The sequence below is a fragment of the Peromyscus californicus genome, unplaced genomic scaffold (assembly GCF_007827085.1).
Source record: "Peromyscus californicus insignis strain IS unplaced genomic scaffold, ASM782708v3 Scaffold_8__1_contigs__length_139910024, whole genome shotgun sequence".
Classification (NCBI taxonomy): domain Eukaryota; kingdom Metazoa; phylum Chordata; class Mammalia; order Rodentia; family Cricetidae; genus Peromyscus; species Peromyscus californicus.
This window is the reverse complement of record NW_026294606.1, coordinates 11,592,004-11,619,019: the sequence shown is the minus strand read 5'-3', so window position 1 is coordinate 11,619,019 and position 27,016 is coordinate 11,592,004. Positions and strand designations below refer to the sequence as shown.

At 47.8% G+C, this 27,016-nt stretch overlaps 1 protein-coding gene across 1 annotated transcript in view; it reads right to left on the bottom strand.

The window, feature by feature from the left end:
* Ror2 (receptor tyrosine kinase like orphan receptor 2) overlaps positions 1–27,016 on the bottom strand; it is a 189,769-nt gene that overhangs the window by 26,185 nt on the left and 136,568 nt on the right. Inside the window, exon 2 of the mRNA XM_052729213.1 lies at positions 14,275–14,352. Coding sequence (XP_052585173.1) covers positions 14,275–14,352 — 78 coding nt within the window. The remainder of the gene's footprint in view (positions 1–14,274; positions 14,353–27,016) is intronic.

Genomic DNA, 27,016 nt, shown 5'->3' with positions numbered 1-27,016 from the left:
TGTTCTTCTAGAGGACCCAAGTTCAATTCCCAGCACCAACATGGAGTGTAATACTAGCTCCAGAGCATCCAATGCCCACTTCTGATTTCCATGCCCATCAGGCACACACATGGCACACAGACAGACATGAAGGCAAAACACCCACAAACATTAAAGGGGGAGCATGGGGGAACAAAAAAATCCCAAAGACAACATACATTTTTCTTTTAAAAACATCTTTTACATGCTGATTCTTGGAGGTCAACAAGATTCACTCTACAGCCCAACCTAGATTTGGTTCTTGTAGACAGTCCACATGTGTTAGGTAGTAATGAGTTCTCTCTGGCTATCTCGTAAGTTTGTACATGCCCTTTAAATCTAGCTTGCCTGCTGAGTGGCAGTGGCGCACCCTTTATTCCCAGCACTTGGGAGGGAGGCAGAGCCAGGCGGATCTGTGTGAGTTCCCAGAGTGGTCTACAGAGCGAGATCCAGGACAGGCATCAAAATTACAGAGAGAAACCCTGTCTCAAAAAACAAAACAATATCTAGCTTGCCTGCTTGCTGTTGGCAATTTTTCTATGAGTTTCAGTTGTTTCAATGATATTCTGTCAAATAGCTATCTGCATTTCTCTTGACTTCATTTAACCACTAGAAACCTTGTGACTGGGGCATCAAACCTCAAGTTTACTGTATCATTTGATCCTTAGGTCACTGTGGAATGCATTTGTCTAGAACAACACTTTATGATTCATAAAGGCACCTCATGGTACTTCTGGTTAAAACAGTCTACTTTCATCTGCTTAATAGTTTACCATTTTATGATGATATACTGTCTATGAACCTTATAAATTGTATATAATTTTACACGTGAGCTTACTAATGTTTTACTATATGAATTTTAATTTAGTTTTAATGTTTTCATTTTGCCTGTTAATTTTTGTTTACTTTAAAATCAATCTTTAAAAACTCTCCATTTCTCTTCTTAATTAGTTTGACGGTTATAGTTTATTAATTAGTTTAACTAATTTTAATTAGCATCATGCCCCATCTGACAATGCTTCCCAAACACAAGAACCTTTGAATGCTGAAATACAAAACCTCTCTCCCTCTCTCGTAGACCTTTCTCACATGACAGAAGCTTTTGAAGTCACTTCTCAGTTCTTACACTCTGGTTTTAGTTGCTCAGTTACAATCATGAGTGTTGGTTTCTACTGTTGGGGTTCCTTGACATTGGCCAAGTTGTTATAAACTTCCCTCGCTATCACATCTTAGCTCCTTCCTTCCTCTTAGATGTGGCTGAATGCCCCCAGAATCACATTTGTGCCTTGGGTGATGGACTGAGGTTGTAAACACTCTTATTCTTAGTGTAAAAATACCTGTCACTTTCACCGTGAGGGGTAGTTTAGCTGGGTATAGAACTCTAGCTCAGCAGTGATGTTGTCTTCTGTCTTGTCTGGGAACTGTTGAAAATTCTGCCAGTCCCCATTGTTTGCGTGCAATCTGAACCTAATTATTAGTGCTGTTCCCCTTTCTGCCATCCTAAGCATCTGCTGTCATAGCCACACAATTACTTCTGTGTTAGCCTCTTCAGATCTTAGTTCACCTCCTTAATTCTGAAAACTCATGTATTTATCAGTGCAGTAAACTTATCTCATAAGATCCTACCTTTATTCCATCCCCTCCATTTCTCATTTGGGATAGTCAGTGTATGTACTGATGCTCCTCCTATGGCTTTCTGAGTTTGTTTCTAGACTGCCTAAACTGCTCTGTGGCCCATCTATCTGGTTTCTCAACTCATAGGTGCTACTTCTCACTTCTAGAAGGTATGTGTGGTTCCCTTTTGAATCCACAACTTGTTCGTCTGCATGGTGTTCAATCTTTCCTTTAAAAAAAAAGTCCCTTGGCTGCACTGTGTACTGGCCAGCCACTCACCTTGTGCCTCTGAGTGTGCTTTGTAATTTTTCAATGTAGGGTGGTTTTTCTTTGGAAATAGCTTAAGGATGTGGTTCCTCAATAAGATCGTGGCATTTCTTTATTTTAACTATCTGGCTTTGGATTTCCCACAACATCCTGGCCATGGGACTCTGATTCCCAGTGGTACCAGCTCAAGTTTTGCTTGGGCACCTTCTTGGAGTTCCTCAGCCTGAGCTGAGCTCTCCTGAGCTGCCTGGCTGGGAGTGCCACAGGACAGGAGCTCTTAGCTTTGGGTGAGAGGCTTGCACACAATGCCGCAGTGCTGTGGACCCTGTGGGTTCATTTCCTGGCTTGATATTAAGACTCCACACTCTTGATGAAGCGGAAGCGATGTAACTGTCTCCATAGCTGGAAGAAGATTTCTCAGGCCTGACGTGGAAATTCCTTTAGTTTATTAGAAGTTCACTTGATTTTTATCCTGATCCATCACTTCTCCTTGAAAGTAAACTTATGATATCCAGACCCGAAACACTACTGCGGTTATTCTCAGTCAGGAACTTCTAATCCTGTGTACTCTCTGCCATGACATCTACCTTCTGGGGCAATTCCACCCCACAGCTTTGGCTTTGACATGCCTAACTACTCTTTGGCCAGAGCACCCATGTCTTACTGGTGGCTCTCTTCTGAAGCCCCTAGGCAGGTCAAGTCTGCAGCATGGCCACAGGGCTACCCACCCCATTCTTCAACATGTGGCCAAACATGTGGCAGCGTCAGAATCTCATTTCCTGTCACAGGTCACTTAAATGAAAGGGCTCAGGAAAGTCAGGTTGATCTCCAAGGCTGCAAATGTAGAGAGCTGCTTAGAGCTGGCGGCTTGCTTTTAATCCTTTCTCTTTCTGGCTCCTGGGCATCACTCCATCTTGCTTGTACATTTGCCAAAGCATTTACATCGTTTCCTAATATTTTACCAAGCACGTGTGTTGCTGACCTGAGAGAGCTGCCAAGTTAGCTGCCCCCCCCCCCCCCCATCAATTCTCCTGAGACCAGAAGTGAAGCTGGAGAGCAAGCTCCCCGGAGATTGTGCACAATATCCCTTCCCCTCGGGGCTGAATTTGCAGCCAGCCAGCTAACCTTTCAGCTTCATTTCTCTGACAGGCAAAATATGAGGCTTGCACAGATCATTTTCTAAGCTTTCCATCAGCTCACAGAAATCCCCCAAACCTCTCTAGATGGCTGATCAGGTTATGAGCCAGGCAGCAGTGACTGAGAATCCCACTGAAGAGGGGCCACCTGGCACCGTGCACAGTTAGGAATAGAAACCCCTACTTCCATTCACCCAGATGAGTTCCCCTTCTGCACCGAGGCAGCCTTAACTGGCCTGCCAGCTCTGTGCAGGGGCTGAGCCCAAGCATTAACAGACCCCAGGGGCTAAAGGAGAATCCCATCACCAGGCAGCCGCTCCCTTCTGCCCAATCGCACACAGATCAATGATTAATGATTTTTACAGCCCAACCAACTGCCCCGAGAGTCACCAATGTTGTCAGATGACTTAGGAGCCCGAGGATTGGCTTCCTGACCAGGACAACCTGGTGTAGGAAGGAAATAAAGAAAGCCCTCTGTGCTTGGGGTCACAAGGTCATGGGGTTTCAATTGGTGGGAAACAAAACAGACAATTTCCTGGAGGGGCAAGTGAAAAGGAGACCCAGAGGGTCGCAGGAGGGGTGTAAAGCTGCCAGCCCGGAGGAAAATATTTACAGGTCAATAAACCAGCCAGAGGCCAGGGCAGGGGCCTGGGTTCAGGCTTCCCTGACTGAGCCATCCAGGGTCGGCACAGACTCACTAACAGGGAAACAGCGGAGAAAGTAAGAAGGAAGGAGGGAGTGGGGGCCGGGGAGAGCTCAGCCTGTGAGGTGCTTGAGGAAAGCATGAAGCAGAGCTTCCCCGCCAAACCCCAACACCGCCGTGTGGTGCCGTGTGGTGCCATGTGCTTGTAGTCCCAGCACTGGGGAGGCGGAGACTGGGTGATTCCAGGGGCTCACTGGCCAGCCAGCCAGACCGGTGAGATCCGGGTCAAAGTGAGAGAGACTGTCCAAAAACCACGGGAAGTGGTGTCTGAGGAACAAACACTGAGGTTTTCTTCTGGGTTCTACATGCACACACATACATGTGAATGTATAACCCCCCTGGGCTCTGCATGCACAAATGTGCATATATAACCCCCACAAGTGCACCTGCACACACATGAATGTGTAAACGTGTAAACACACACACACACACACACACACACACACACACACACACACACACACACACACACACACACGGGGGGGGGGGGGGTGAACGAACCTGAGAGATAAACAAACACAAGACTATTTGAACCTTTAGACAGTGATCTATATCCCTCAATAGTGTTTTACTGTTGTTGTTGTTTATTCATTCATGTCGTGTGGGGTAGGGGTGAGTCTCTAGCCCAGGCTGATGGTGAATCATTTATGTAGCTTAGAATGACCTTGAATTTCTGTTCCTCCTGCCTCTACCTCCCAAGTGCTGGGATTGCAGGCATGGACCTTCCTATCCAATCTATGCAATTCTGGAGGTTGAACTCAGGACTCAGAGCATGCTGGGAAATGTTCTTCATTTAAACTATAGCCTGAGCCTACTCCCCAAATCTTACATAGAGCTCTGATCCCAGGTAATGGTGGGTGCAGTCTTGTCAGGCCTGTGGTCACTGTGGGATGCCCTCAACTTAAGACAGGCAGCATGGGCTCCGAAGTCATGACCAGGGACCTGCTAAGCAGGGATGAAGCTGGACACAAACACAGAGCAAAGGAGTCAGAAACTGGAACACTGCTGCCCCAAGATGAGACATGCCAAGGGACACCAAGGGTCACCTGCAACTCCCAAAGCTCAGAGAGACAAGGCACAGAGTCACCCTGGAGCCTGAGAACTGTGAGAGAACGCAGCTGGGCTGTGAGGAGCTGTGTCCCAAGGTGTGGGGCTTTGTGACAAGACTTTGGCCTCTGTTCCACTCCCCATCTTTGGTCCCTCAGGGCAGGGCCTGACGATCTGAAGACGAGGAAGAAGGAAATGGAGGGGAGGTGGCGCTACAAACACAGTTGACACCCACCTCCTCACAGAGGGACAGGAGGACACGCCGCACAGGGACAGACAGACACGGACAGCCTCTTGCAGCATGGTGAGGAGCCCAATGGAGGAAAAAGAAGCACTGTGGTCTATGTCTCCTGAGGTGACATCAGGAAAGACCGTGACTGTGGTGTGCAGTCCCCCCCCCTCCCCCCCGCCCCAACGGAAGTTCCATTATTCTGGAGACAGTTCTGTCCACCAGACAGGAACTTTCCTCAATGTTTCTCATTAAGAGTCACCTGCTGGTGGGCAGCACCAAGGCCCAAGACACACTCATACAGGTGAACAGGCACCTCCTAACCATTGGCATGAGCACTTGGCCAGGCCTTCTGGGGAGTGTCACACTCTAAGGGGACAGTTAGCCCATGACAGTGTCGGAGACTAACAATCAGGATGCAAATTCTGTAGAGTAACCTGGATCTTGGCGGGTACTGGGGAGATGTTCAGTTGGTAAGTACCTGCTAGAAAAGCATGAGCACCCAAGTTCTAGTCCCAGAACCCACATACAAAGCCGGACACAGTAGCACACAGCTGTAATCCCTGCTCTGGAGAAGTGACGACAGACAACCTCTGGGACTATCTGACCAGCCAGCTAGCCACACAGGCTACCTCCAGGACCTATGGGACACTGCTTCTCAAAAATCGAGGCGGAAAGCCACAGAGAAGCCGAGGTTGATCTCCAGTCTCCACGAGCAACTGCACACGAAAGTGCACACAGCACACTCACACACAGAAAGAACCTGGAGCCTGGGAAGTCTCGGCAACCAGTCAGGGGTAGTTCTGTAGGTGCGGTTCCCAGATCCTGTCACAGAGCTGAACATGGAGTCCATGTTCTCAGTGGTCACACAGGCTGCCTCTGCTTGTAGTCAGAATCCTATTTCCTTTTTCACCTGATTGGAATTTGGGGCCCATGCTCTATGTAAAATCTAGCAAACAATAATGTTCGCAGACCTGAACAAATCCAACAAGGTTCAGAAGCACCCAGAAACAAACTCAATGCATTGCACGTGGATCCGCAGGACCTACAAGAACCAGGAAAGCCACAGACAACAGATGGCAATGAGCATCATCTCCACGGCAAGCCAGTGTCTCAAGTTCTCTTGCTAAAGACATTTTGGTCCATCCCTGGCCTGGTCTGTTGCAGCATTGGGGCAGCCCACCAAGCAGGGAGTGGATGGAGAGAGGACTTTCCTGCCTGCTATTTAGAATTCACCTGCTGTCCTTAAAACCACAGGGTGAAGAAACTGAGTCAGAAACTCCCCTAGCCTCAGCATGGAAGCAAACAACTCTACTAATATGAGCCAGAAACAGGAGGGCAACCCCTCCAGCCCAGCCCTATGTTCCCACAGACACCCCAAAGAACTGATGAATGGCACATGAGCTGTGGGGTGCACGTTTATAGCATAGCCTTGCTACAGAGCATGGGTAGTTCCCAGGCTAAACAGAGGCTTTTGTAAGCAATGGCAGAACAAACAAACAAACCACAAACAAACAAAAACACTGAACATATCTGTGCATACAGGGGCCATGTCTCACATAACTGGGAATGTACAATCCAGACGAAACATCCACTCCAAGCTAACCTGGGGCTGTCACTGGAGTCGTCAAGCTGGTTCAGTCCTGACAATGGCAGCACCTGCCATGTGGAACCTCAGAGCAAGCTTCTCATCTGCAAATCACAGCGACCTCAAGTCACGCTGTCATCTGCACTGGCTCTGTACTGTGCTTCCCCCATATCTTCCTTGTCTTTCTAAGACCCTGTAGCTAGAGTTTTCCTGCCTGGCCCACAGTCAGGACAAATCTCTCTCACCCGCCAGTCCCACAGCCGCTCAGACCCGACCAAGTAAACACAGAGACGTATATTGGTTACAAACTGTATGGCCGTGGCAGGCTTCTTGCTAACTGTTCTTACAGCTTAAATTAATCCATTTCCATAAATCTATACCTTGCCACATGGCTCGTGGCTTACCGGCATCTTCACATGCTGTTTGTCATCGTGGCGGCTGGCAGTGTCTCTCTCTCTCTCAGCCTTCCACTTCCCAGCTTTATTCTCCTCCTTGTCCTGCCTATACTTCCTGCCTAGCCACTGGCCAATCAGTGATTTATTTATTGACCAATCAGCAACACACTTGACATACAGACCATCCCACAGCATACATATACACAGTCAGGTGTGCACACATACACATAAATAAGTGTGTAGGGACACCCGAGGTTGACCATCTGAGTTTGATCAGAAGGACACTGTGCTGGAAGGAAATGATAGATTCCTGCAAATTATCCCAACTTCCACAACTGTGGCATGCCACACATGATCCCTCACTCCAAGAAAATAAATGTAATTTCAAAAATTAAAAACAAAAACCAGTATAGGTACATAAACGGCCAAAACGCAAAGAATAAGAGACAGCACTTAAAACTAACAGGACTGCAATATCCACCCTGCACATATATATCCTTGCCTACCAAGTCATCACTGAAGACGCAGAATGGATGCCACAGCCAGAGGTTAGAGAGAGGGTACAATGAAATACAGTCTTCTGGACAAAATGTGGCCATCACACTCATGACCATAAAGGCTCTAGTTACCTGCTCAAGACCCGTTCTAGATCAAGCCAGGCAAAACTCCAGGCCAGATGAGGCAGATGACCCCCAGGCTCCACCCTTGACTCGGGAGCTACTGGCAGTTGACAGTTTCTGGGGGAGAATTACTCTGTGTTGAAGACGTGGCCACTGGTTGGAGTCACATGCTCTAGTGATGGTCCTACATCCATGTTCATATGGTTGGCACTAACTGGACTTAGAGGGTTATTTTTAAAAAATGACATTATGTTAGGAGGGGACGACATGGGGGAAGTTGGAGGAGAAAAGGGGGCTGTATATAATCATATTTCACTGTATACATGTATGAAATTTTCAATAAAGAAATAATTAGGAATACAGAAGAAAACCAGTGTTCATAACCCCGAGGACCATAAAGCTTCTCATGTCTACCATTGTTATTGTTACCACTGCTTTTCTTTTCTTTTTCTTTTTTTTTTCAAGACAGGGTTTCTCTGTGTAGCTTTGTGCCTTTCTTGGAACTCACTCTGTAGACCAGGCTGGCCTCGAACTCACAGAACTCCACCTGGCTCTGCCTCCCGAGTGCTGGAATTAAAGGCATGTGCCACCACCGCCTGGCTTTTCTTAATTTTGATGCGGCAAGGGCTTTCTTTTTCCATGGTGGAACGGCTGGCAGTGCTAGAAACCTGTGGAAGGTGGGGGCTAGCCGAAGACACTGTGGGGGTGGGGAGACTGCCAAAGCAATGCAACCAGCTGCTTCACATGCCAATCCCACCACCGTGCTTTCCCAGGCTCCGCAAAGCCTGAGCCAAAACAGAGCCTTGCCCCTCAGGTTGTGTCTCGTCAGGTGTTGACCGTGGCAATGACCCAGTACCAAATGCAATTGTTGGAGACAGAAAGTGAGGCTCCACACCGGGTTACACCCAGCTGGACCGGCCCACTTCCTGTCATGACTTACAAGGAGCTGTTATGAGGAATGGCAATGCCAGACACTGGCTGGGGCTGAGTTTTGTCCTTACTCCGTGACAATGCTGCTGGCTGGCTGCATTTCAACCTTAGACATTACTGACCTCTCGGAATCAAACACTGGTCTCTGTTAGACCTCAACATAGTGAGCTTGTCTCGTTTGGGGATTTTGGTTTTGATTATTTACTTATTTTATTCTTTTGGTGGAACATCTTTCAATCCTTTGTCCTGAGGGAGCACAGCCAAGTAAGACCCTACATCTGAGATCACAGTTTCTGATCAATATACAGAACAGAATTGCTGGTGCCTGCTGCGTGCGGCCACAGTGACAGTACAGAAGACATAGAGACCAAACAATAAAGGGTTTCGTGTCAGCCAGCACAAAGCTGAAAGAAGCAGAGATGGGACATCAAGAGTGGAGAAGATTTAATACCTGCAGCAGGTGAGGAGAGCATGGGACCATGCAGAAGGTATTGTCTTCCTTGAACACAGAAAGCACAGGGATTTTATCCAGGGAGCTTTGACATATTCATAGATGGGCGGGTCCATCTGTGAGCATGCTCAGCGGAGGAGGACAAGACACTCCTGAGCATGTGCAGTTTAAAACCATGGTGCTCATGCTTAAAAGATTTGTGATGGATGGAAATAGCTGTGGACACACTCAGTTTGAACCGTAATATTGATGCCGAAAACAGCGGAAGGGACATGTTAAAGGTGCACTGATACAGGAGTCTGCCACAGTGCCTGCGTGGCTTTGTGGCTGACAGTACCACAGTGGGCACTGAGGCTAGCGTTGCCACCGCTGGGGCTCACAGGGAGCTGTTTGAGGTAGGAGCAGCCATTTTAACTAGACTTCACATTCAAAACCAATAGTGATCTGTGACTACAACCCTCACGGAAGCTAAGGGCCAGCTGCAGTTCAAACACTGCCAGAAAGTACTTAGTGAAAAAGAGCAGAGAATACGGAATGTCATAGTTTGTGTCCGACATGCCTGGTCTCTTTGTTCCTCTGAGGGGGTCTTGCAGGGATCATTAGCCAGCTCTGAGTACCAGTCTGCATGGTTTCTGTTCCATTTTGTTCCCTCATGAGCGAAGAGGGCATGGTGTCAAGGAGTGGTCCCTAGCTCAAGACAGTGGCCTCATCACCCTCTTCACTGGGCCAGCGTCACTGCTGAAGTGTGATGGTGAATGACTATTCTCATGCGGGAACTCTTTCTCTGCACGCGCCTCTATGCTTGCAGGGGACAGACGGAGGGCAGAGGGTACCAACTGTCCCGCCCACTCTCCAGACTTCTTTCTGCTGTTGCGGGACATGCTGTGTTAATAAATGTTCTGTCTGGCGGGTCCAAGCTTCTGCCTGGCTACTGGATGTGAACCAGATGGAAAAGAATACCAGCAGAAATGCTAAGCACTACACTCCTTAAAAGGAGGGTCGCAGCTCATCCCCAAGCTTCTTTACAGCGAGACCTCTCATAGGCTGATAAAACCTTCCCTCTTTGCCCAGTTATGAAACACGGAGTCCGAAAGGCTCAAGAATTTCGAGTGGGAATGCAGAGTCCAGGTTTTCCTTGGGTCTCTACAAGTCATTCTGTGAGGCATAGTGTCCCCTCTCTCTAAATTGCTGCTGCACTCATACTTGGTGACGTGGTGACATCTATTCCCTGTTACTCATCCCAGTGTTCTCTGTTCTGTAGTGTTCTTTCCACACCCCCACAAGGAATGGCTATAGCTTGGGTCATGGAGCACATTCACCTTCTGTGGTAGTTTGAATGCATTTGGCCCCCATAAGCTCATAGGTAGTGGTACTATTAGGAGGTGTGGCCTTGTTGGAGGAAGTGTGGATGACACAGGCCTTTAATCCAGACCTTGAGTCTGGAGGGCACATCTTTAATCTGGGCCACACCTTCTGTTGAAGTGTGTCATGGTGGGGGCGGGCTTTGTGCTCTTTTTCTCAAGCTTCACTCAGTGTGACAGTCAGTTGACTTCCTGTTGCTGCAAGATGTAGAATACTCAGCTATTTCTCCAGCACCATGCCTGCCTGCATGTTGCCATGCTCCCTGCCATGATGGACTGAACCTCTGAACTGTAAACGAGCCCCCACAATCAAATGTTTTCCTTTGTAAGTGTTGCTGTAGTCATGGTGCCTTCTCACAGCAATAAAAACCTAACTAAGACACCTTCCTTATAAAAACGAGAGGCCAATTTGATGAACTGGCATGGATGAATAAGAGCAATGTGCCAGGCAGTGTGGGGGTCTGATTAAGCTACAGTAACCAAGATGCTATCTATCCTTTTTAGAGACCACACAAGGCTGAGGATGCACTTCAGTGGCAGGGCACACACTACACATGCACAGGTCTCTAGTTCAGTTCTGAGTACATGTAGATGTTAGTGTGTATTCATCCGTGTACAACACACACACACACACACACACACACACACACACACACACACACACACACACAGAGGCAGGCATTCCCAGTGAAGTCAGAGTGATTCCGAAGGACAGTCTGGAGAAAGGAGTCTGGGACACTGCACAGTCTGGGACCAGCTCTTGGGAGAAATAACTTTGTTACTTCAATCTGGAGCAGGGTTGGATTCAGTACAGAAAACAAGAACCGGGCTGAGGAGATGCTGTTCCTGTCTCATAGAATCTTCAAAGCTGAGAAAAGTGCATGAGTACAGTAAAAGAGAAAAACAGCATGGAAAAACCGTGATGCATTCAGCGCCTGCAGAGCTGTGTGCTGGGGGTGGAGGATGAGGAGTCTCACTGTCCTGAGATGAAAGCCTCTGAGGAGGGGTTCAGACTAATCACATGATTGGTTTGCCATGCTTTTCTTTGGTGCTAGTGACCAAACACAAGGTTTTGCGTGTGCCAAGCACACACTCTATCACTGAACTCTCTGCAAGTTTTGTTTAAGTTTGTTTGGAAACATGCTGCTCAGACTTGGCTTGAACTCTTAGCTCAAGTGATCTTCCTGCCTCATCCTCCAAACTATCTGAGACCACAGTAGCATGATATTCCACCTACAAAAATCCTCTTACGGTTACTTTCAAATTTTATGTGTATGGATGTTTTGCCCACAAGTGCCAGAAGAGGCCAGAAGAGGGCGTTAGACCCCCTGGAACTGGAGTCCCCTGTAGGAACAGCCAGTGCCCTCAACCACTGAGTCATCTCTCCTGCCACAACAACTCTTCTTTTAATAGAAATTTTATGTCATGCCTCATTCCTTGAAATGTTTAATCTTTTAATTTCCCCTACAGAATCTTCTTTTCTTCTTTTATTAGTGCTGTTAATCAAACTCAGGCCTAACAGTCTAGACACACACTTTACCACACACCGACGTACCTAGCCTTAACCTTCCCCTCTTGGCTTTCAGAACTTCGAGCAAATGAATTCCTGGCATCACGCCTGCCCTGTCTTTGGGATTCTGGCATGGCAGCCACGGTGACTGAGATACCCATGAATACATGGTGAGAATCTATGAATTAAAAAAGGCATCACTCCCCCAAGGCCGTCTTCTAACCTACCCCCCCCCCCCAAGGGACAACTAACTCTAAGGATGTTTGGAAAAGGCATATGGAAACCTACTATTTTATAACATATATAAAACATACCTTTTTTTTCATATAGAAGAGCTTAATTGGAATCACCTTACATGGGGGTTTATGCTCACCCCAGAAGCCATAGGTTGTCAAACAAAAAGGTCAGTACCAGGGACATCTCCCTGTAAGTTGCTGGTCATAAATCCTGGAGGTCCCCAAAACAATTCAGGCAACCACCATTACTCTTGGTTGCCACCAGAACTTGATAGTATGTAAGACCCTATTGCTCAAGATAACACACACACACACACACACACACACACACACACACACACACAGAGAGAGAGAGAGAGAGAGAGAGAGAGAGAGAGAGAGAGAGAGAGAGAGAGAACATGGAGAAATTAAGTCAGCATTGTACAGGAAGCTTCCTCCCTGCTGGTCAGCTCTTTTAGTACTGAAAGGTGTTGTGTGGGTGGCTGAGGGAAAGGGAGTCGTCTTCAACAGTCTTACCCAGCTGTGACCCCTGTAAACCGCAATAACATCCGGCACGGCAATAGATGCCCATGGGTGTAATAGCGGCATGGGTGTTCTGGGCGTAGACAACTGCTTTCTGTTTGGATTTAAGACCTGCTCACAGGAGGAAACCTATGCAAATGTACCTGCAAATCTGGCCCAGAACCCATGGTGGGGAGCTCACAGGCCTCAGGGGTGAACCTACTAGAATTTGCTAAATGGACATAGTATCAAATAGCCCTCTAAATTCCTACCTCTCTACTCCCTGATTGGTAAAGCTCTCCGACTCCACCCCCCCAAAAAAATCCTCTATGCAGTGGGTGGTGATGAACACAGAGACGCGTAGCTGGTCGCTGTGCAGAGAATACGTGACGTGGCCACAGTTGAAGCATCTGCATCACACTTGTGAGGGCTGTGCTTGGTTGTCAACTTGACTGCATCTGAAATGAACTGAAATCCAAGTAGGTGGGTCCACCTAGAGGGCTGATCGTGAACTGAATTATTTGAAGTAGGAAGACCCATCTAAAGCTGGATCTTCTGAGGTGGGAAGAGCCACCTTTAATCTAGGCCACACTTTCTTGTGGCAGCCTATATAAAGGACATGGAAAACTCTTGCCTATTATTAGAATAGTCAGACCATAACCTGTTCTATGTGTGTGTGTGTGTGTGTGTGTGTGTGTGTGTGTGTGTGTGTGTGTGTATATATATATATATATATATATATATATATATATATATATATATATATATATATATATAGTTTTGTTTCTCTGGAGAACCCTGATTAATACAACACTCCTCTAGCTGAAGTCATGAGCAGCTGTGGTTGCCTGACAAGATAAAGCTGGTCAACATTCTAGCATGGAGTGGGAAGCGGTTCATGAGCCTCTGTTCCTGAGGAGCTATGAGACAGTTGCTGGCTTCTGGGAGGGGAGAGTCAGTCTTCTTTAAGGATGTGGCTCCTATTTGGTCAACCATGTTCCAGTGGTTGGCCCCTATCCAGAAGCATATGGACAGCACAAATTGGAGTGACGCACTATTTAAGAAAAGAAAAGCTATTGCTTCTTCAAGAAAGTAGACCATGTTGGTCTCCCTTGTTCTGTCAATGAGACACACCCATAATGCCTATGCGGTATGACAGGAGAGCATGGTGCCTACAGCAAATTTCCAGGAAGGACAAGCGTCACCACAAGGGAGGACAAAATCCCCTTTCAGATGGCAGTACAGAAAAGTGTCACCCTCTGAGAGACCATGACATGGCTATTTCATTGAGAAAAATAAATGTGGAGGAGAGATGGCTGTCTGTAAGTACTTAACAAATGGCCAAGATGGGAAGCTGGCCTTGAAGTCCCGGCTCAGAACCTCTGAGCACCCTAAGGCCCCTTCCTCCTCAGCCAGCTGCATTTCCCACAGCTTCATCTGCTGGCTTCCAACCAGCCTCATTATCCCCCAAAGCCTTTCTTGGGCTAAATAAATAAATAAATAAATAAGACTTCAGGTAGGGATCTCATCTGCCCAGCAATGGAGCAGCCCCAGACCAGGGGACCCTATCATCTGCTTAATCAGGCAAGTCCAGCCCCTAGTGACAAGGGCAGAGCATCCACCCCATAATATTCTGTAACCACAAGGGCAGCTGCCCTTCTGTCTTACCTTTCAGAGTGGGAAGTGGGCTGTCCGGTCCATCAAGTTGTCCCAAGGTGTCAATCGCATCTGAATCCTCCACCTCACCTGGGAGAAGAGCACACACATGAGACATGGCTTTCCACCAGGGCAGACGCTGTGAGCGCAGGTCTGCCCAGCATCAGCAAAGGCAGGGGAAGAAGATCCTATGGCAATCGCTTTCGGCTCTCATAGAATCAGACTTCACACCATTATAAAAGTGGTTTTTAGTTCAACCCCAAGAACAGCCACAGAACAATAGGACTCGGAGGGAAGCCCTCTACGTCACCAGGGAGAAGAGGAAATGAGTGAACAGACAAAGAAAGGCAGGGACCGGTTATCAAAGCGAAGGGTTCTGCGCTAATTTGCATGGAGAGTCTAGGTAATTAAGAGAAGAATCCAGAGGCTTCCCTTCTTTTCATCATCCTGGGCCTCAAACTCACTATGTAGCCAAAGAGAGCCTTCAATTCTTGATTCTCCTGCCTCTACCTTCCAGGTGCTAGGGTGACAGGCGTGTGTCACCACACCAGGCTCTGAGAATTAAGACTGTCTTAAGCAACTCATTCCTTCCACATCCCCAGACCTAGTGTGATGGTCTTAATGTTGTAAATGACAGAAATGTGTTCTTCTTTATAAGGGCAGTAGAACGTTACCTCTGAGAGGACAACCATCTACCCCAGAAAGCACAGAACATGCTTGCTGGAACCGCCACCCAATGCGCCTGAACACTAAGGACAAGTGTAGAGTCGGTTTGTCTGGATTGAACCCTTATCTCCAAACACAAACAGGAAGGGGCTCAGTGCTACTCAGTCAGGGGGAGGTGCAGGTGCACTACCAAACCAAGAAGCTCTCACATAGCCCCCCAATTCCCAACTGTCCCCCCAATCCATCATGTTTAATTTCCAGCCTTTACCCAGGATCTGGGACTCAACAGGGTCCTAATGGCTGAGGGTAAGAAATGGTGAGGTTTGGGGTGACTCGCACTTTCTATTCAGTCCTGAATTTAAAGCATTAAAGAGTACAACAGATCAGCCAACATACCCATCTAAAAGGGGGGCGGGGGCTGTGACACCATGGTGTTGTATGGTGACCTTTGAGAACACTGTTGTAAGTCGGACAGGCCACGCATAAGAGGAGGAATCCAGTGTGATTACACTCATCTGAGGCCCCCAGGGTTGCTAGAGTTATGGAAGCAAGGAAGAATGGTGGATGCCAGGTACTGGAGTTACAGAAATGGGGAGCCAGTATTTAGTAGAGACACAATTTCAGTTTAGGAAGAAGAAAATCGTTCAGGAGAGATGGTGGTGTCTGCATGACGCTGAACGTGGCCAACACTACTGTAGCACAGTAAGAATGGTAAAACTGGTCCCTTTCGTTCTATGTATACTGACTGCAATTCAAGATCGTCTCTGCAATGCTCTGAATGAGAAACGTCCCCACAGGCTCAATAGCCGAACCCCTGGTCTCCAGCAAGTGGTGCTGCATAGGAAAGTCGTGGAAACTTTAGGGGGGCAGCCTTGCTGAAGGAAACAGTCTATAGCCCTGTCCCACTCTCAGTTTGCTTTATATGCTTCCTGCTTGTGGTTAAAGAGGTGAGTGCTTGGCTTCCTGCTCTGGCCACGTGCGGCCATGCCTCCCCTACCCCACCTCCTTGCCATTAAGGACTCTCCTCCTGGAACCGTGAGCCAAACTCAACTCTTTCTTCCGTAAGGTGCATCTGGTCATGGTGTTTGATCACAGCAACTATCACAGCGTCAAAGCTTACAGTTCGGTGTTGGGTGACTTCTGGTTTGTATGGGAACCAAGAACTATGTAAACAGCTTCACTTCCAAGACCTTGTAGGAGGAAGCTTTGCCTGGTGGAATAAAGGTCCGGCTATGACTGAGGCAGAGCCAGGGCACCAGGTTCTTCAGCTTGTCACACTAAGGGAATGGTGGCTCACTTATGCTTGAGGCAGAAGTCTCTAAGTTGGTTCTTTCATCTCTCTGTTGGGATGATGGCCTCCACACCACAGGGCTTCCAAATCCATGTCAAGCTGTGGTGCCCTTGGCTTCTGCCTCCTTCACAAACATGGCAGACTTGTGTCATTTTCTAATTTTCTTCCTATCACCCCTGGTTAAACTCACACACAAACCACTTTTCACAAAATATTTCCAGCCCACTCTTGGGAATTAATGTCTTTATTCTTTAAACCTCCCCCGAAAACCCTACACATGCCTGGGGGCAATCAGGCGTACCTCCCTGGACCAATAGCAGGCCCTCTGATCTCACAACAGCTAGAGCCCAGCAGGTGCTGAGGGAGGGAGGAAGGACCAGTAGTGTTACTATTAAAACCAAGATGGGGCGGCTGGAGAGATGGACCCTTAAGCACTTTATCAGTTGAGCCAAATTCAATCCCCAGAATCCACACTTACTGTTAAAAAATAATCCATTCTCAGAAGCCCATGTCCCATTTCTACTGTACCTATGTAACAAGTAATTTATTTATTGTTAGTTAGTTTTAAAAAAGGCTTGGTAGAGCACTTGTAGTCCCCATGCTGGAGCGACGGGGACAGGCAGGTCCCTGGGGCTTGCTAGCCTGCCAGCTTTGCTTATTTAGGGAGTTCCAGGCGAGTGAGAGACCCTGTCGTAAACATCAAGGTGGAGAACACCTGAGGAAGGGGTGATGGCCAAGGTTTGTTCACGGGCTTCCACATGCGTGCACCCACAAACATGCATGCATTAGTACAGACACAGTTTTTTAAAAAGGTGAAAGTGGAAACCACATAATGCTGTCAATAGACATCTGCCCAAGGACTGCACTTGAGTTTGAAGTTTCAGACTGGCACGCTCCGCAAGTTGTCACTCAGCACTGTGTAAGTGTCAAGAGACTGCATGAAATCAAACACACTGGCACTGTGTACACATAATGAAAGAGGCATAAAAGTCATTAACTTCTTAGAAATTCATTTGTGGAAAGAGTCAAATAAATCTCCACCCTGACACAAAAGTAAGGGCCGGAGCCCATTTCCACGGTCGGGGTGGGGAGTCCCAGCTTCCGCTTGGTCAACTTTGGATGGGGAAACAGAGGTGTGCTCCTGCGTGGATGCCACCTGCAGAGTGGTGGCATGTGAGTGCAGAGTCACAGCTGGCATGCAAGGCTGGCATCTCTGGGACTGTTTTGCCCTTAGCCTGTACACTGAGGTTTTGACTCTTGTCCCCTTTGACCTCGTGTGCTATGCCAATGAGGACATCTGAACAAATAAATGTATCACTCACATAATTAGAAAACCAGGTGCTAGGTCTGGCATGCTGAATACAGACATCCCCCTCTCCCCCACACAAAGCTCTGGGACTCAGATGTGAGAGGGTCCCGGGGTTCTGTCTCCTCTGCAGCTGCAAGTAGCCAGTATTTCAGGGCATCCAGACCCTAAGATCCTCACAGCACCATCCATTTCAGCAAACTGGACTCTTCTATGGTTTTCTAATGGAAAAAAAGGGAAAGCCTTCATGTTTTGAAAATTAAAATCCACATAAAATTCAGGCCTGGAGAAATGTCCTCACTCAAGGCATTGCGGCCTTCTGAACCTGATAAGCAAGCTGAGACAGGGAAGGCGGTAAACTGGAAGATGGGAAGAAGTGTGATCAGGGCCCAAGAAGGCCTTTCCTGGCCTCAAAAAGGGGCTGAGTGTAATATGAAGAACACACCAAATGAACACATAAGAACAGCGCCCATACTCTACCCCATGCCCAAACTAGTACTGAGCTAGCTGGTATTGTTGCTAGCTTAAATAGCTTTAAAATGTTTCTAGAGCGAAGGCCCATCAAGTGATTCTTTTCGACTAAGACATGTCATACACAATAAAATGTGAAGTATTTTACATTTTAAAGTTTATATTGGTAGTATTTAGTGGATTTAATAATGAAAACCATAATCATTATCAAATTCCAGAACATTCATCCCCCACAAACACGAAGAAACCTTGTTCCTGTTAGCGGTCACCCTCATCCCACCTCCTCCCGACCCTGGAAAGCACCATCATCGCCAAGCCCTCTACACCTTCTCTGCACCGGACACTACATACAAACACCGTCGTAAACCAGGTGCTCTTCAAGCCTGTAGAAGTAAAATGGAAAAGGTGTCCAAATGAGGCCTGCTGCCCTGCGTGGCTGAGGGAGGTGCATACCCAATGGTTCAACTGATGCCTCAGAATGCCCACATACAAAAGGCATGGCAGGGGGTATGACACTCCAGATGGCTCCAGGATGCACAGTGTGAGCTGACAAGGTGTCAGAGTCCACAGCTGGACAGGCGGCTAGATTTCCTAACAGCAGGATGGGGGTTTCCCAGCAGCTGGAACTTGGAGAACACATGTCACCTTTAACTCTTCCTCTTCACCCCCTCTACCCCAGGACCGCTTAACAGGCTCTGCTCATGGCTTAACAGCTTTCTGTCAACTGGGCACAATGACCCGTATTAGTCACTATTGCTGGCCCAGTTTAGCTGGTGGTTGGTAAGAGTCCTTGTGCCCAGTAAGTGTTCCCAGGTGCCCATCCTGAGTACAACAATCTCCCTTTGTTTTCAGTTTTGAGCTCTGCAGTTTGAGTCACCTATAGCCAACAGGGTACAAAAACATTACACAAACATTCCACACATAAGTCTTTCATGCGTCTTAAATTGGGTGCAGCTGTGACCAGTGTGATGCCATCTTGAGCTATCACAAAGAAATCATCCCTGGGTCCACACAGTGTGACCTCCCTGCCATCAGTTAGCTATGAAGGAGTTACCATACTGTCTGCCTTTGTAACACTCTACATCACAGTGCCTTCATTGTTCCCATCACTGTATCTCACCATGTAGACTCACCATCTCTTAGCAACACCAAAAGAGTGGCTACAAATGAGATAACATGTGAGAAGAGAGACCCTTCACACAGTTCGACTATAGCTGGTCATTTATTTTCAGTTGCTGGTATTAATCTCTCACTGTCCCTAGCTTATAAACTGAATGTTTTTACAAGTGTATGTGCATGGGAACAAACGTGTTCTACAAAAGAGCCTGGTACCATCCTCAGTTTCAGGCATCCTTGGGGTCTTGGAAGGTATCCTCCAAGGATAAGAGAGATGTGTGTAAGAGAAACTGTTTGGTTTTTACATCAAAAGCCATGTGGGTTTGTGCTATGCAAAGACTCTGTCCCCAGCCAGCTGGCAAGGTTGTGCAGCATGGCCTGTGCCCCTGTTACTTGAGTGGATATAACTGGTAGGGTGATGTATTGGTTAGGTCACTTACTGTTGGAACAAAAATACCAACTTAAAGCAACTTAAAGAAAAAAGAGTTTTAGTTCTGTTTGGAAGTGCAGTCCACCATGGAGGAAGAAGGGATAACGGCAGAATCCTGGTCCAGCTGGCCACATGGCATCAGTTTTGAAGACAGTAAGAGATGAACATTGGTGCTCATCTTTTTACTCAGTACAGAAACACAGGTCATGGGATGGTGTCACCCACATGCGGAATGTGCCTTCACACCTCAGTTAACCGAGTCTGAAAACTCTCACACATTAGAATTGGAGATATGCTCAGCAGATAAGAGCTCTTGTTCCTTTTACAGAAAACCCAGGTTCAATTCCCAGTGCCCACATGGTGACTCATAACTTCCCGAAATGTAGTTCCAGGGGAATCCACACTCTTCTGATCTCAGACATCAGGCACACATGTGGCACATATACATATTTGCAGAGGATCCAACACCCTCTTCTGGCTTCTGAGGGTACCTGCACTCATGTTTACATACCCGCACACAAGAACACACATATGTATACACACAACTTAGGACCTTTTCTTTTCTTTTTTCTTTTTTTCCAAGAGTAATGTATCAGCCAGACACTATGACTCTGTCATTCCAGCACTTTGGAGGCTGAGGCAAGGCTGCTGGGAGGTCTAGCCCAGACCAGGTTGCATAATGAGACCCCATCTCAAAAGAAGCCCTAAACCCAACCAAACAAATAGAACAACATATCCATAGCGTAGTGTGTGGCAAATGCACCACGCTAATATAAATGAATAGGGGACTGGGAGGGTCAGGTGTGAGGATATGGGTGTACTATCCACTTAGTTACACATTCCCTCATTGTTCCAACCTCGCAGGGCACAAAGAGCTGTCTAAGGCATTCTGGCTCCCAACATCTTATACGCTCCATGGTAGCATCCCTGGAAAATGATCCAAACATGAACCTAGTAAGCAGAACATGACCCAGACATGTGGGTTTCATGTGTTACTGGCTGATTTACAGGGCATTCCAACAAAAATGTTGACAGAAAATACTCAGGGGACTGCTGAGGGTTTTAGGTGAACGCCCCCCTACCTGCCACTGGCTAGGTGGCAGCAGTTTGGGGGCAGGAACCTGTGGTGTATTCGGGAAAACACATTAGCAATGGATGTCCTCTGTATTAAGGGCTGGATAAATCACTGTCTCTGTGACAACCAAGGGAGAGGGCTCTGTGTCACCACAGAGGCTGCCTGTAGCAGGGAGTGCCACACAGGAGTATTCAGTAGCTGGAAGCCTGCTCAAATGTGTGTGCATTCTGAATAAATGAATACTGCCTCCCAGTCAAGCAGCACTCCTTTGCAAGCCTTCCTTCAACGTGGCCTCTCGTGTGGCACTTTGATTGACAGCATCAATGAGAGATTCTCAGGCTCCTTTTTTTCAGAGCATCTAGCTCTCATTAAGGGCAGAGACAGAATGAGGCAAAAATCTGCTAATGAGGTTCAGCCTATCCCCTTGGACTCGAATCCATGGTGGTAGGCCAGTTCTGATTGGTGCTTCTTTTCAGCACATTTTGCTGTCAGACTTTTCATCTATGACTCTCTTTACCTGGTGATCTGAGTCAGTGTGCTCACTGTGACGTGATTACCAGACCGCACACACTTCAAAGCTGCCTCCTTTTAATTAGTGAAGGGGTTTGTTCTCCAAGGCTTGATGCTCTTGGATCTGATGCCCATGAAAAGGTAATTTCTAAGATGTGAGAAAGGAGTCGGGTGCAGAGACCAGAGTGCCGCATTCCAGCAAGCCTCTTGGAGAGCCTTGGATAGGTCTTAGGAAGAGCTAGGCTGTGTGGAAATGCAGACAGTGTAGCCACCTGCCAGCCTGTAGAGAAACACTAGTCACATGTGGCAAAATGACGCTATCTCAACAACGGCAAAATCAAGAATCCCAGAGTCCGTACAGTGCTGGAAATGTAAGGGTTAAGAGGAAAGAAATTACTACCTAGAATGAGCAAGGTCCAAAGTCTCGAGACGGTGGGTGGCGAGGGGCTGTGTTTCCAGGAACACTTATTAAGTGTGACACCGTGAGTTTTCACTGCCAACTGGAAGCCCACACAGCACTGGCGGTGAGCTGTCAGTATCTAATCGGTAATGGTCTTAACGGTTTGTAATGTTTTATTTTCATTATGTCTAACTTTAAGTTGGGTAAATATTAGCCTCTGCTTCTATATTCCTTAAAGGGTTGCTTACCTCTGCTTTAGAAATATGATACGAAATTCAGCAACCTGAAGATAGAATAACCAGTGTCTCTTGCTGGCCCGACCTTGGCTTTGATCCCCCTTCTACAGCAAACATACTAAAATCTCAACAAGTCCACACACCAGCTCAAATCCCTTGAATATTGCTTTCATAATGCTTTTTCTACCTTCTGCCTCTCACAGCTCTGAGCCCCCCAACAAAAGCCTACTGTCAGGGGTCCAGCGAATATTTGGCTGAAGGGAGAGAGGCCCTGAGAGCTGTTGAATTGGGGCCTTTCATGAACTTTCTCTTTTTCTGACACGATGGTTTCTGGCAGCTAGAGGCGGGGGATTGGCCAGGCATGCCCTACCATATACTTAGGGAAGATGTGACTCCACCCTTCTCAGGGACACGGACTCTGGGGCCTGCTTTCTGTACAGTGGCTTTCCACACCAGAATGAACAGGAGAAGAGCAAACAGGAATGCCAGCAGACGATTCTGAGCCCCCTGTTTTCTCAGAAAAGTCTTTTGAAAACGAGTCACCGCCATCAACTTCCCACTTTGAATCTCTGGGAAATTTTAATTAAAGATGGAGAAAGACATTTAAAAAAACAAACAAACAAACAAAAGCCTGAAAATCAAGTAACTAAGCTGTCTTGTCCCGTGGAAAGAACATTCCTTCATTTGCTTAATGGAGTCCTTTAAGGCTCAGATGACAGGCGAACTCCAGCAAGAGCTGGTTGCGGGCATGGGGCTTGACAGCGCTTCAGCATACACAGGCTTTGACCTGATTCTAGAAACACTCAAGGGGTGAACATCTGACATCATCAAAGGCAGCACTTTCAACTTTACAAATTACTACTGCAACTACTACTACTACTACTACTGTGACAAGGTTTCACTATATAGCCTGGACTGGCCTGAAACTTGGTATGCAGACCAGTAGACTAGGCTGGCCTCCAACTCAGAGATCCACCTACCTATGCCTCCCAAGTGCTAGGATTAAAGGCACGTTCTACCACATTGAGCAGCAATGACTTTTTAAAAGTAGTTCCTGTAGGGGTTGGAGAGATGGTTTAGCAGTTAAGAGCATGTGTTCCTCTTGTGGAGAACACAAGCATGGTTCTCAGCACCCACATGGGTGGCTTACAACTGCCTGTACCTCCAGCTCCATGGGATGAGATGCCTTCTCCTGGCCTCTCTGGGCACCTGCACTCACATGCACAGACACACGAATACGTAATTAAAGATAAAATGATTTTTCTAAGAGTGGCTTCTGTATCACTTCCCCAAGAAGCCATAACCAAGGCCAAGTCCTGTCGACTCTCTTGCTTTTTGTTTGTTTCTAAGGCAAAAGGTCACTAAGTAACAACTCAGGATAGCTTGAAACTCCCAACCGTCCTGTTTCTGCCTCGCAGATGCTGGGATTCCAGGTGTGTACTCCACACCTAGCAATTGCTAATGGCTTAAACCACAGAGACTGGTTTTCTTGAAGCTCTGCAGGCCCCTATTCCAAGGTCAAGGTGTGGGTTGGTTTGTTTCCTCTGAGGCTCTGGGAAGCCTGCTCCAGGCCACTCTCCTTGGCTTACAGGTGTCTCTCTCTATCTTTTGACTCACCAATCATCTTTCCTTTACCTAAGTTCCTCTCTAGTGAGAGGGGAGAGGCGGCTCTAAGGTCCTCACTTTAGCTTGCTCACATATGCAGAGACCCTATCTCCAAATCTAAGGTCAAGTTCAGAGACCCAGAAGTGAGGATCCACCAACACAGATATTCCGTGCTGATGCATTCAGACTGTAATGTGTCGTTATTTATCCCCACTACATGACTGGAGCTGAGTTCTTGGACTCAGAAATGGCAGGACCAAGACAAGACCTGAAAGGCTTTACTAGGATAGTCCACTCAAGCTCCATCTCTATGAAGCTCCATCTCCAAGAAAAGCAAGTCAGGAAGGCAACTCCCTGAACAAGGACAAGGGGTACCTTATATGGGAAGAATTCCCACTCCTGTTATCTCAAGCAAACTAGGCATTCAACCTTGCAGAGGTCAGGTCCTGACTGCTTCAGTCTGAACTCCGTGGTGGCAGGGCAGGGTGGGGGCAGCGCCTGCCCAGCTTAAGATTCTCAGGGTCTGGCAGAGCCTCTGGAGCTGGCCCCAACTTGACCCTGACTGGCATCCACGTGAGAAGGGCCGTTGACGTTCTAATTCTGGCTTACATGTGAGCCATCAGTTCCCACTTAGGTCCTTGTTTGGAGTTGCCTTGGGGAAGAGAAACAGGTGTGATTCCTGTGCGGCTCCCTTTCAGCACCTTATCATTTTACTTCCCTTTGGGGTGGTCCCAACTATCTCAGAGGAGGTTTTTATAATATTAGTGTTGGCTTCAAGCGACTTAGATGACGGACAGGCTTGGGTGGACTGAGAAGCCTCCGTATTCCAGGAGGCAGGGCAGTCCTTGCAACTGATGGTCTCGCTGGCCACCAGCACCTGCTGGGGCCAGAAACACCTTCACCCTATCTTTGGATGCCAGCTTCTTACAGAAGTATGTCACTGCCAGAAAGTCGAGCCCCCACCAGCCAGCAGTTGGGGCAGGTGTGACCCCAAGCTCCTGCGTTGGTACTCCCAGCAGTAGCTGGGCATCGCCACCTGCCCCAGTTTTGTGCCCAAGTGAATTCTTCATTCCTCTCTCCCTGCCTGACATTCCTTTTTCTCATAATATTTATATGACTGGCATTCCACTCTGCAGAGCAGCATGCCAGGTCCATGGGCACTGTGTGGGGCCCATTCTGGCATGGCCACCCTGGCCATGTTTGGTAATGGCCTTGTTGGATACTTGGGCAGTCGCTGCCTCTCCATTTATGCACGAGGTCTCCACAGGCTCCTGCACCGGCCTGCCTCAGTCTCCCTTCCTGTTCTCCTCTTTCCCAGTCCTGCACACAGCCTTGACTCTTGGATGTCTCACTTTAAGTGACATTAAGATACTGCAATCCCCAAAATTAACTTTACAGGCTGAACTGCTCCCTCCAAAAGGCAGGCGATCACCATAGCCTGCTCCCTCCTCCACGTGCATGTCTGAGAGAGAAGTCACACTTGGCATGTCCGCACACGAATCTGACTTCCTCTCCGAGCCTGTTCCCAAAGCTCGTTGGCTCTCTAGACCTGAACTCTGCTCTACTCCCAGCTAAAGGCCCAGACACTGAAGCTATCTCTGACTCCTTTCCCCTCAAATGCAGCAAATGCAGCACCCAATGTGCTTTGCTCGGTCTCCCGGATGCTTCCAGAGCCCATCCCTTTACCCAGATAACGCCAGGTTCCAGCTACTCTCCTTTCTGCAGGATTTCACAAAAACTGCCTCCAGCAAGGCCTCTGGACCAAATCTCTCAAGAGGTCTCCAGAGGGTGTCCCCTGGAGAATCTTGCCTGGGTAGAATCCCGAGGAAACGCTCCTTCTGTGTGAGATGCTGGGGTGGCTGGTAATTAGGTGAGAGTGCACACTGTGCTAACACCCCACAACATACAATTGGAGCTTAGGAACATAGAAACATTGAACATATAAACAACACTATGTACAATGTATAACAAATTTCAAAAAGGCTACAATACCACTTCCTAGAGCAAGGCCTTCTCTGATCCTATTCAAAACAACTAACATTCCAGTTCCCACGTACATATCCTAACAACTCTAGAGACCTCCCTGGTTCATTCCACTCCTTGATACTTTCTTTTGTCTGAGACAGGACATTTGTCAGGGTAGCCTGGACATCACTAAGTAGTCAAGGGTGATGACCTTGAACTTGTGATCTCCCTTCACCTTTCCAGTGCCGGAATTACAGGTGTGAACCACCACACCCACTTTATGTGGTGCTAGGGCTAGGTAAGCATTTTTACTGACTGAGCTACAGTCCCTGCCCTTCCTTGACACTTTGAAGTGGCTGTTTATCTGCTTAGCTCCCGTCTCCCCTTTGAAGCAGTAAGAGTGTCTGTGTGTTTGCTCATTGGTAACGGCCTTGGTGGACACTTGGGCAGTCGCTGCCTCTCCATTTATGCACGAGGTCTCCACAGGCTCCTGCACTGACCTGCCTCAGTCTCCCTCCCTGTTTTCTTCTTCCCGAGTCCTGCACACAGCCTTGACCCTCGGATGACTTACTCTAAGTGACATTAAGATACTGCAATCCCACTGTGGTGCTCCTTCAGTGAATGACTGGACTCAGTGTCTCCAGCATCTTCTCATCTATATGAGAGTTAAAGCCAGAGCCCTGTACACGTACACACACACACACACACACACACACACACACACACACACACACACACACAGAGACAGAGGCACAGACAGACAGAGAGACCAATGACCTCTGCCCTGGCCCTGGCTGCACACTCATCAGTTTCTCAGCTGTAGCCTGCCTCCTCCCCTGCCTCCTCCCCTTGGGCTCTACAGTCACTCTTCCTTTGGCCTAAGGAGAGACTTCAGATACCCAGGAGGACACCAGGCATCCACAGTCTCCTCCTTCCTCCTCACGATCTTAGCTCATTCTGGCCCATTCACAGCTTTACTGACATTGTGTGCAGGGTGTGTGTGCGTGCGTGCGTGCGTGCGTGCGTGTGTGTGTGTGTGTGTGTGTGTGTGTATGTACAGGTGTGCACAGCACATACACCTGTTTACCTCTGGCTTGCATCAGATAAAGCTAAACTTCAGAGGGCAGTGTGTGATCTGGGAACTGGATCCAGTTAATCCCAGTCACCGGGGCAACAGCTAGCTGACAGATAAGCTTGCCCTAATGATGATGGGTCTCGTGACAGCAACTTTTACAAGTCTCTGAGCTGGGGCCAGAGACTTGCTTTAGCAGATAAAAGCACTGTGTGAAAGAAAGCTTGAGACCTGAGTTCAAGCCCCAGACCCCATGTGAAGGCCGGATGTGGCGGCCCACATTTGACACATTTGACTTGGTGGTTGCACCTGTGATCCCAGCACTCCTACTGCAAGATGGGAGGCAGAGACAGAATCTCCAGCACACTCATGAGCCAGACAGCCCGGAGTGTGCAGTGAAGTTCCACAGTGGAGGTAACACGAGAGACCCTGCCTCAACCACGTGGAAGACAAGAAACTCCCAGTCGTTCCCAGACCTCCACACTTACTGCCTGGCACATATCTGCCCTCAACACATGTATGAGATAGATGGATAAAGAGGTAGATTTAAAAAAAAAATAAAGCCGTGGGTACCAGTGAGATGCTCAGCAGGTAAGGGTACCTGCCACCAA